The 12,260-nt window shown below is 48.3% G+C and overlaps 1 protein-coding gene across 1 annotated transcript in view; it reads left to right on the top strand.

The window, feature by feature from the left end:
• BIN3 (bridging integrator 3) overlaps positions 1-12,260 on the top strand; it is a 184,431-nt gene that overhangs the window by 95,631 nt on the left and 76,540 nt on the right. Inside the window, exon 5 of the mRNA XM_078666276.1 lies at positions 10,215-10,351. Coding sequence (XP_078522402.1) covers positions 10,215-10,351 — 137 coding nt within the window. The remainder of the gene's footprint in view (positions 1-10,214; positions 10,352-12,260) is intronic.

Here is a 12,260-nt window from a genome sequence, read left to right on the forward strand (position 1 = left end):
ATTGGACTCAAGGTGAGGATATGATGAGTAGAGTTCTGTTTTAGCAGCCATTCCCACTTCACACAGGAAACCGATGACTCTGCTAGGGTGGGAGCGCACTTGGGTGATCTATGGATTCCAGGGCTGTGGTTGCAAAGTGAGTTGATGTACATAAACATGCTGCAAACAAGCACTGTTCCTCTCAACATAAAGTGATTTAGACCACATTGAAGACCTTATTGCCAATACAAAAGAGAAGAACAGCTGCTACATTCTACCTAGTTACGAGATTAAGAATCTTTGGGGAGGGGGAGTTTATATAGCGCGAACGTGACCCGAAGGTATCAGAGCGCTTTACAGGAGCACTAGTGGCGTTACAGACGGACATATAATTTTTTTTCATTTTGTTAGGCACGGGGAGATTAAGGCCCAGATGCATGAAAGGAAAATCTGGTCGCAAAGGGGCAGATTCTCAGAATCTGCCCCTTTGCGACCTGTATTTTTGCATTTGGGATGCATCATCCCAAATGCAAAAATCGCAATTTAAGGAATTTCTAAATTGAGATTCCTTAAATTGCGATTGCATTTAAGGAATCCCAAATTGAGATTCCTTAAATGCAATGCAACAAAGTAAAAAAAATTGCGATTTCGCTAATAGGGGGAGCAAATTACCATGAAGTTGAACTTCATGGTAATTTGCAAAAACTTTTAAAAATGCACTTTTGTGCATTTTTCAAAGTTTCATGTTGCGCACACACATGCCCTTAGGGCATGTGTGTGCCAACATATGTGCACAGATTAATTTCAGGGGTGCAACAGGGTGTCCTTTGGACACCCCTGCACCCTTGATATTGCATTCTCAATTTGCGATTCGCTAATTGCTAATCGCAAATTGAGGATGTCTTCCCATTCATTCCTTTGGGCCTCTAGGCCCATAGAAATGAATGGGGAGGTATTCCTTAATTGCGACTCGCAATTAAGAGATATTAAGAAATCGCAATTTTCTTAGCGATTTCTTGATGCATAGCATTTTGCTATTCCTTATTAGCGAATCCTTATTTTTCGCTAATAAGGAATCGCAAAATGGATGCTTGATGCATCTGGGGGTATGTGATTTGCCCAGAATCACAGGATGTTGGGCGTCCCTTCAAAGAATCAAACTCTGTTCCCGAGCTTCGAGGTCGCCCACTCTAGCCGTTAGTGGTTGCAGGGTTGCTTATTGGGATGAACGCTTTCTGCTGAGACTTGGTGATCTACCTGTCACTAAATCAAATCCAAGGCCGAGCTACCCTTCCATTCTTTTGAGTATCTTTCAGTTGAGCACCATTAAATTGGGCAGTAGCAACATCTGTCATTTACAGTGCTTAAGTGTGGAATGAAGCACTATGTTAAAAAAAGGTTCTAATGAAAATAACAATTACCATCCCTCTTTAACTGGCAATCACTTGTTCTAAGAAACCTTTCCATCAGATCAGTTCACTTACTCAGAATACAAACTGAGCAAGCATGTGACCTAAGCAGAATCGGTGCAGCAAATCATGAATGTGTCATCTGCAGTGATCTTCCAAACAGATGGTCCATCACAAGGGAATACCATAGATGCACATTTTTACAAAGTGCACTACGACACCAGGAGACAAATCCACGAGGAATGGATCTTTAATGAACAGGTTGATGACGTTTCTTCAGTTTTGTTTTATCAATTTCCCTGATTCAAGATCATCAAGCTGAAATAGGCCACGAAAGGGCTGATCTTATTGTTTGAGGTAGGCTTTGTGACTGGAAGTTCACATAAGTGCTCACAGGAGCCTGTCGTGCAGATTGTGTCTTCCATGAATGATTCAAGCCTAAATCCTGCACTACAACTTACAATTACTGAACTAAGTGGCCTGGCGTCTGATTTCCTTCAGTACGGATGTAAGAAACCAGGTTGCTCGGTGCCAGCTGATAAAATGGCAAACAATGGTTGCCTAAAATATCCGTGTCTACCCCTTAGTGGCAGGGAACTAAGAAGTCTATTACAGCCAATGCATGCTTGCGATCAGCAGCACCATCGCAGCACTTAAATCAAAAAATCTCTCATGCTACTAACCTATTTTATGAATAAAATAAGACAAAAATTACAAAATGGATCAGTTGTTGCAGAATTTTAGAGTTTCAAAGTAGCAGTTCCATTCTACACTTCTTCTCCGCTCTACATGGACATTCAGTGAAAGTTCCTGCTCTTTTCACGTGTCCACTAGAAGTTTCCTCCTCTGCCAGTAACGGAGCACAATGCCCATCTTCGGGTTGTCTCTTGCCTTCGGTCATTCCCTAGGGGTTCGTTGAGTCTGTCACCTTGTACAGTCAGACACCGTTCCTCCGAACTTCACAGAGGTCCTTAGGGTGTGTCTCTGGTTTGCTTCTTCACACCAGGTAGAGTTTCATTCCAGTCCGTCTGCCTAGTCCAGTAAATGATGCAGCTACATTTGCTGTCAGCTCCAAGAATTGATCTTAAAGTTCTCTCCTTGCACTGAAGAGTTCCCTTCCTTGATACCAGCTTAGAGTGAGCGGGTGTCACTCTCTTTCCAGCTCTAGCAAAGAATCTTCACAAAGAGCAGTTGGGACTGGTCAACTTGTTGTCTTTGCAGGAAGAATCCCTTTCAGTGCCATTTTTGTGTCCGATGGGCCACCACCACGAGATCCGCTCACTCTGATCATCTGATAGAACATATAGTTCTTGGTAGGGGTAGACCCGATTCTCGCTCACAATTCGCTAGTCTCTCTGCTTCCAACTTCTCCTCTAAATATGTCCATGGTCTGACTGCCCAACTTCCAGCTATGTTCTGTCTCTGAGTCTCTGGGGAGCACTCCAAAGGCTTGGCTCCAGTGGCTAACATGCCACACATGGCCTCCACCCTTTTCCTTTGTTTGGGGTTTGAAACCAGGACTTGCCCTGCATGTGTCAGGCAGACCACTTCACTATATGGAGTATGCCAGTGCAAATCTAAAGCTTACATTTCAAACACCCTCGGATATAGGGTTCGCGGTAGAGGCTGCGCCTCTCACCAGGCCGGGTCACCCCCTTGCTCCTCCTGCCGCCTCATGCTCCTGACAAGCCAGCCTTTTGCCGCATTTTCCGCCGCTGACGCCCCCTGCCCCCCCGAGCGGCCCAGCCACAGCAGAGCCGCCCGCTCGCCAGTTTTTCCCGCCGCAGCTCCACACAGGCCCCGCCCACCACCGGCCCATTGGCCGAACCGCGACCGACGCCCAGCTGACCCGCCCTCCCGTCCCCCTTCTTATGACGCCCCCAGAGCGACCGCGCAGCGGACGCGCGCAGCGGGAGCACCGATTGAGCGCCGAAGGTGCGCCAAAGGTAAGCCCGTCTGCGCCCGTCCGCGCCTGGACCCCTGGCCCCCGCAGAAACCAGCCCACCCGCCGGACCTACGACGCCACCGAACTCTACGCACTCAACGCCGGTAGATTCCCGGGCTGCTACCGAGCCACCCCGAGACGCACCCACGGACCCTTCTGCTGCCACTCCTGCAAGTTCACCTGCATCCGGACCTGCACCTCTCCAGCACCGACCAAGACCAAGACGAGCAACAGCAGCAGCCACCTGAAATGCATCCTGCTCAACACCCGCTCCGTCCACAGACACGCCGTCGAGCTCTGGAACCTGCTCGACACAACTTCACCAGACGTCGCCTTCCTCACGGAAACCTGGATGAACGCCTCTTCAGCGCCCGACATCGCCATTGCCATCCCAGACGGCTACAAGATCATCCGTAGGGACCGTATCAACCAGACCGGAGGAGGCATCGCCATCATCCACAAGAACACGATCCGCATCACGACCAACACCGACGACTCCCTCGCACCCGCCGAGCACCTGCACTTCCAGGTCCACATCAACCCCAAGACCACCCTCAGAGGCACCCTCCTCTACAGACCCCCGGGACCACGCACACAATTCAGCGAGGACATCGCCGACTTCATCAGCCCACACGCCCTCCTCTCCGCTGACTACATCCTCCTCGGGGACCTCAACTTCCACCTGGAGAACAACAACGACTGCAACACCACCACCCTGCTGGACAACCTCGCCAACCTGGGACTCAAGCAGCTGGTGACCACCCCCACCCACTACGCCGGACACACACTCGACCCCGTCTTCTCATCCAACAAGGACATCACCTTCAGCCACGCCACCGGACTCCACTGGACGGACCACAGCTGCGTCCACTTCAGCTTCAGAAGGACCACGATCCACCACCACCAGCAACAGGTTACACGCAGAAACTGGAACAGGATCTCAGCCGACCAGCTCGCGACTTCCCTGAGCAAGAACCCACCCACCAGCGCAACGAACCCCAGCCAAGCGGCCAACAACCTCACGCAGTGGATCAGCGACTGCGCAGACGACCTCGCCCCCCTGAGGACCCCGCCCAGCAGACCCGGCAGCAAGAAAGCCCCATGGTTCACCGACGAACTCAAGAGCTCCAAGAAGAACTGCCGAGACCTCGAGAGAACCTGGCGCAGAGACCCAACACCGGACCACATGACTGCCCTCAAGCTCGCCACCCGAAAACACCACCAACTCATCCGCGCCACCAAGAAAACTGCTTTCAAGGAACGACTGGACTACAACGCCCACAACAGCAAGGAACTCTTCAACATCGTTAAAGAGCTCTCCAACCCCAACGCCGGAAACAACGACATCACCCCTTCGCAAGACCTCTGCAACTCCCTCGCCTCCTACTTCCACAACAAGATCGCGGACATACACAACAGCTCCAGCACTCAACCAACGCACGCCATGACCGAAACCACCGCCCCCCACCACCACCCTACGCGCCTGGACCCCGATCAGCACCGAAGACACCGTCCGCACGATGAACTCCATCCACTCCGGATCTCCGACCGACCCCTGCCCCCACCACGTCTTCAACAAGGTCGACGCTGTCATCGCACCCCACCTGCGGGACATCATCAACACCTCCTTCGACACCGCTACCTTCCCGGAGAGCTGGAAGCACGCCGAACTCAGCGCTCTTCTCAAGAAGCCATCAGCCGACCCCACCGACCTCAAGAACTACCGCCCCATCTCGCTGCTCCCGTTCCCTGCAAAAGTCATCGATAAGACCGTCAACAAGCAGCTGCCCGCCTTCCTCGAGACGAACTGATCCCTCGACCTCTCGCAGTCTGGATTCCGGGCCAACCACAGCACCGAGACCGCCCTGATCGCAGCCACCGATGACATCCGAGCACTGCTCGACAACGGAGAAACAGCAGCCCTCATCCTCCTAGACCTCTCCGCGGCCTTCGACATTGTCTGCCACTGTACACTAGTACAGCGTCTCAGCAACGTCGGAATCCAGGAGAAGGCACTGGAGTGGATCACCTCCTTCCTCGCCGGAAGGACACAGAGAGTCCGCCTCCCCCCGTTCAGATCTGAAGCCACCGAAGTCATCTGCGGCGTTCCCCAAGGCTCCTCGCTCAGCCCTACCCTCTTCAACGTCTACATGAGCCCCCTCGCAGCCATCGCACGCCAGCACAACCTCAACATCATCTCCTACGCCGATGACACCCAGCTGATCCTCTCCCTCACCAACGACCCTGCCACCGCCAGAGCCAACCTTCACGAAGGGATGAAAGAGGTAGCCGAATGGATGAAGAACAGCCGCCTGAAACTGAACTCGGACAAGACGGAAGTCCTCATCCTGGGATCCTCACCCTCCGCCTGGGACGACTCCTGGTGGCCCCCCGCCCTAGGCAGCGTACCCAAACCAACAGACCACGCACGCAACCTGGGATTCATCCTGGACTCCTCCCTCTCCATGACCAGACAAGTCAACGCCGTCTCCTCGTCGTGCTTCAACATCCTGCGCATGCTACGTAAGATCTTCCGGTGGATCCCCACCGAGACCAGGAAGACGGTCACCCAGGCCCTCGTCACCAGCCGCCTGGACTACGGCAACTCCCTCTACGCCGGAACCACCGCCAAACTCCAGAAAAGACTCCAGCAGATCCAGAACGCCTCAGCACGACTCATCCTGGACATCCCCCGTCGCAGCCACATCTCCGGACACCTGAGAGACCTGCACTGGCTCCCGGTCAACAAGAGAATCACCTTCCGTCTCCTCACCCACGCACACAAAGCCCTACAGAACCAAGGCCCAGGGTACCTCAACAGTCGCCTCAACTTCTACGCTCCCAAACGCCAGCTCCGATCGACCGGCCACGCCCTCGCTGCCGTCCCCCGCATCCGAAGAGCCACCACAGGGGGACGGTCCTTCTCCTACCTCGCCGCCAAGACATGGAACTCCCTCCCGACCCACCTCCGCCTGACCCAGGACCACCTCGCCTTCAGGAAGCAACTCAAGACCTGGCTGTTCGAGCAGTAGCGGACCCCCCTCCCCTAGCGCCTTGAGACCCTCTGGGTGAGTAGTGCGCTATATAAATGCTTTGACTGATTGATTGATTGATTGAATGATGCCCCTAATCTGGTCCTTCAGCCCCATCACTCCCTACATTACTATAGGTTTCTCACATTTGACTAAAACTCAGTTCAATGAGTGGTCAGTTGGAAGCTTACACCATGCCCCTAATGTTAACAGTAATTGGTGCCCACGCCCGCTTTAAGCTGCAGGAGACCTCTGTGGGTTTGATCAGACCCAGCTGTTCTGTATCCACCCCTCCTCCCCACACCCAATGCAAAGAAGAGGCAAGCGGCGCACCTGCGGTTGAGAAACTATATAGCCTAGCCTTCATTTACATGTAATTACAAGTACTCACATAATGAGTCTTTCATTTTCTGGTTAGGTTTTAAAGGAAGCACATGCAGTGAGAAACCAGCTAGTGATTTCTCAATTCCCAGAGTCAAAATATCAGCTGTAACTAGCAGAGGAAAAAGGAGAGGAATCTTTTGAAAAGTAGAAAGGCTTCTTCTCAATCCGAAACCCTGCTGCACTCTGGGAACTGTACATTATATATTGTGAAATCTTATGGGTCTTTCTGTGTAAACTAACACACAAATCCATTTTGAGACATCAGGAAAAGATTTCCCCCAGATACCCTCGATGTGCGAATAGTGAGATATGGTCTCTGATAAACCTTATATGTTACTCCTTAGGAGCACAGTTGTTTTAAGATCCCAGTGAATCTTTCTTCTCGAATTCATGTTTGAGTGCCATATACGTCGGAGTTTTTGCACTCCCGAGTTTGCTTCAGAATCGTTCCTTACTTGTAGAAATGTCCCATGCACACCTTTTGATTGGAAAATGGATATCGGATGTTACCTAGACAAGGCAATAGGGATTAGAAAAATGTAAACCATTGTTTGCCAATTGCTGCCCGATCTGTGCTGGGTTAAATACTTCTTGCCAGCTTCCGGCAGCTGGCAGATTCTGGCAGGATTCAACCACCGCCACCATGAGCTTTTACATTGATGTGTAACCCCTGAATGACCTAGCCCGTTTTGTTGTGTTTTAAAGCACTCTGGGATGCACAATCGGATGGTATGATAATTCGTATTAAGAATTGGGTGCCAATACCCTCGTGGCCTCAGCTGTGACTTTTTTTTAAAGCTTTTCAGATACCATCACAGGGTTACAGAAGAACGAAAGTAAATGCATATCTAAGTTTTACTACATGTGACGCAATGAAAGCATGTCGGTCTATAACATAGTCCTGTTTCCTGATCATGTTGTTCACCTGTAACACCGGTTTTATAGCTAGCTTGCCATGTTCATGTATCCGCATCCAGCCGTCCCATCTACCCACGTGAAAAATGTGTTGTGACGAGAATCTTTTGCGCGATGACTCATGGACCTCACTGGGAGGCTATTTTTTACATTCTTAAACACTTTGTGCAGGGTGCCACCTAGTGGTCCGTGATGGAAAAACAAAAAAGCTGGAAGTTTTATAAATAGGACAAGCTACAGAGCTAGTGTTATAGGCAAGGAGATTTTCCAGTATTGCACCTTTTATAGATTCACATGCATTTTTGACATACCGGTTTGTAAAACGAGAACGTTAGATAGAAGTGCATTTAATAACTCATTCAGTCATGGTACACTACTGAGTTGGGGCTTTTTTTTTCTCCCGATGCCCACTGACTGGTCTCATTACTGCACCTGTTGGGATTATTTTATCATAAGATGCCCAACCTTATCTTAGCGCGAAGGAGTCTTCACCCCAAGAAAGTGCTTTGTCCGAAGTAAACATCTTAATCAAGTTTTTCACAAGGAGAAAGCTAAAAATGTTCACTGTTTGCAAGAATATTTTTCAGGTTCCATAGCTTGACGACCGTTGCTCTCCTGAAAGTATATCACAACGTAAAGAAAGGCTTCTTTTCAAAGCTTCCTCTGTGGCAGTTAAGGAGCTACATAAAGAACTCTCCCATTGCTTGTACCACATTTCATTGTATTGTGATATCTGCAGTTGTCTCTCTACTAAGAAAAGGACTGAGAGAGCCATGAAAGTGCTGTACGGAAAACGAGCTTTGTGGACATGCAGAATAAAGATCAAAACCCCAGAGTACAGGAGATGGGCTTTCCTCGCAGCAAAAAACTCAGGAAGGCAACAAGGTTGATGTCCTTCTCCATGGGGATAAAGTACTTCCGGGTCACAGACTGGCTAGATGGTGACATAGTGTCTAAAGTTCTTTTGGACCAAAGTTAGACCTGCTGTTGCCACATCATCCTGAAAGGCTTCTATAACATTCCTATTATGCCTGTACCGTTGTCATTTTGCCAGGTACTTATGTGGAAAGCCTTGCATAAATTCTCAAGACATTGCTGTTTTGAAGTGGACCCCATAGCAGGTACTCAAGTCAGCTAAGCAGTCGTAAACATCCTGTTGAAGGGGAGAGATCATTTTATTCGCACTCATTACAACAATGTCATTAAGTGCAGCAGCAAATACTGCTCAGAGCAAGGTACATTTGCGCCAGGCTGATAGTAATATTTGCAGCTGATGTACTCCCAGGGCCGGCTTTAGTGCTGGTGGCGCCCGGTGTGAAAATCATTTTTGGCGTTCCCACACCCCATGACACCTCCTCGGATTCTCTCACTACCACCGGGCAAAAGTGCCACTCATCTCTCCAATCATAAGTTATTGAGAAACACAGCGCCCCCGAGGTCGGTGCCCCCTCCACAGGTCAGCGCCCAGTGCGGCTGCACCAGTCGCACTGCCCTAAAGCCGGCTCTGTGTACGCCTATTAGTAAGAAAATGGGAATTATCATTGTTCAATGTTGTTTGCTCCTGTTTTTAATAATGTTATCATCCCTTGCACCATTTTATGCACCACGAGGTACCACAAAATAGGACCTGGTGATAAGTACAGATGTAAAACGCAAAAGTGAGTGGCATCTCCACTCTTCTTATTTCGTAAGGCCTTGAAGAACTGGCTTTTCACCTGTCCTGACCTGTGATCCCTGAAAACCTTGGACTTCTCTGACTCTGTCTGCAGCGCCTTGATGCCCCTGGGCTAAGTTCGTGCTTTACAAAATGTATATTCATTCATTCATGAGTTTTACAGCTTGCCTTGCAAGTGCTAAGATGGACAGATGCCATTAGTTGTGTTTTTGGGCCTAAATAACTCTGCTGGTGTTAGATTTAACTAATCATGTAAATATATGAAATATACAGTGTTGTGACTGCAATTCTCCAGCTTTTCTATCTCTTCTGTATGCTCATGTGATTTTTCTCTTTGTCTCGTGACAAGCTGAAGACTGATTATTAGGCATGTCAGTGTTCAGGTTTTGATCTTAAAGTGTCTGCATGTAGTGGAGCTACAGTAGTACAGTTAATAAGCAGGTTATTGGTTTAAAAATCTCTTTTTAATGTAGAAAACATTGGTCATGAATGGACTGATTATTAGAAACGTGTTTGTATCTAAAATTGTCAAGTACACCCTGCCTGATGATTGGAAATATCAGGCAATATAGGCGAATTAAGAATCCAATTAGGTAACCCATTTGTATTCCTGCTCGCCGATAGCCACCAACTTCCCTGTTTGTTTCTCTTCCTACACTACCTGTCTGCTCTGGCCAGTAGTGGCTCTGAAACCCTTTGAATCCTCTTTTGTGGCAGGCCCCATGTATTACTCAGCACTACTCCCACCCACTTAACACCCAACCCCCTTGACCACACAATCACCTCTTTTGCTTCTGACAGGGCTTTGCAGATGAGCTGTCTTTATGTAGTGGTTTTCTCACTGATGCTCTTGCTTTCTTCACGCCCTCCTATAGCTATGTCCAAGTCGGCTGTGAAGATTTCCTCAGACCTGCAGGGAAACCCTCTGTGTGAACAGGACATAGCTTTTCAACAGATGGTGACTGCTCTGGACACCGCGATGAAGAGGATGGATTCCTTCAACCAGGAGAAGGTGGGTGCTGGCCTTTAGTCTTCTTACAGTCTGAGGGCCTGAGCCCTCCTAGTCCGCCATGTTGCTGGGCATTGAGAGTCTGAGGACGCGCACACCTGTGAGGTGATAGAGGTGTCTGAAGCTGGTAAGGACTAGGTCGGATCCTTTTTAGGAAGTAGACAGGAATCGAATATGGTAAATGTTTTAAACATCAGTGTTCTACTTCTTCCTAAACTTCTTTGGCGGTGGGTGTGCAGTTTTATATTTGCAGGGATGAGATTCCAGGAATTGTTAAGCTCAGTGGATTGGCTAGACTGCTAGAACATACTATAAATTCTTCATTGTGAGGTCCTTTTTTGGAGTTAGGGTAACAGGCAGCTTTTTGTGTGGGCGATAAAGAATAATGAATAAATATCGGTACATAAAAATAATTTATTTGAAGAACTAGGACAGGCAGAAAGCTGAGTGTTATGTACTGCGTGAAGCAGCAACTCAGCTTCTAACCCCTGTCACCACCTAGATTAAGCCTTGCATCCTCTTGATTTTTTGTGACCATTAGGTCGCACCCATGTGGCAACAGTGTATGCACTAATCTGCTGAGCTATCTCTTGCTCTGACAGTGTGGACATTAGGGGTTGTTATGAGATTGTAAACAAAGATTGAGGTTCTCTCACTTTTTTAAACTCCTCCAAAAAAGAAATAAAGGTTTTGTTTCTGCCTGGCACCTCACTGACCCTGCTCATTTTCCCCAGATAACATAATTACAGCATCCTCAGCCAGATGCCCAGGGGTACCCTACAAACAGTCTGTGAATATAGAAACACTCATAACTAAAAGCCACACCTGTCAGATTTCAATGACTGAATATATGTAAAACGCGTAAACATTTCCTTGTGTTTAACAACGACTAATCTATTATATTGGGGACCTTTGGAGAATTCCTTACTTTTAAGTTTTTCTGCCCCTCATTCTTCTTGTGGGACCCCTGACCACCCTTGTGGGAGTGCCCCATGATACATTCTTTGGACACTCTGGTGCTAGCCCAGAAGTCCACCTCCTCAGCAAGCTTCCAGGGGTCAGTCAGCTTGCCGTCAACTTGGTGCTGGCACAGCTCTGGAAAAGAAATACAGGGCATGGGCTGTCTCATAATCTGATTGTTGTAATCATTAACTTTGCTGCCCGCACCCTACCATGCAGTGCCTTGCTGGAGTAATTCACAAATCTACCCAGGACTGGTTGGGGATCTTCTGACTCCCTGAACCTTTGGCAGTAATTTTCCGGGGTCAGTCGAAACTTCGCAATCGGAATGCCTTACATGGAAGTTGAAAAACAGCACAGGGATGGCAGTAAGGGATTACATGTTGCACAACCTACATATACACCTAGGTACAACTAAATTCCTGTATAGAAGTTGCCCACCTCCTGAGTCCACTGCCACAGGACTACAACTAAATAAATACAGAACAAGCAAATGGAGAGGCAACTAAAAAAATAATGAATGGAATATATCAAAGCAACAAATTGCAACACATGTCCTTCAACAATGAGAAAAAAAGTCCAGTTTTAATGAGTCTTCTTGATATGATGGCAAAGTAAACATCCAGTGTTCACAATATAAGATGACCAGCAAAACAGCCCATTACGGGCTTCCTCAGGGCAGAATTGATTGGTGTAGATTGTGGTCTTGCTATTTTAGACCTGTGCTGATATGATAAGCCAGCAACTAAGCTTGTTATTACATGTATCCTATGTGAAAACCAATAAGATGAACAGAGAATGGAGAACGAAATTAGGTCAGGATCAGGATCCAATGACTGGAGTTCAAAAAACACTATACTATCTGTTTAGATCTTTCATTTCATTTCGAAAGGAAATTAAAGATCTAAACAGATAGTATAGTGTTTTTTTAACTCCAGTCATTGGATCCCGA

This window comes from Lissotriton helveticus, chromosome 11 (genome assembly GCF_964261635.1).
Source record: "Lissotriton helveticus chromosome 11, aLisHel1.1, whole genome shotgun sequence".
NCBI lineage: Eukaryota > Metazoa > Chordata > Amphibia > Caudata > Salamandridae > Lissotriton > Lissotriton helveticus.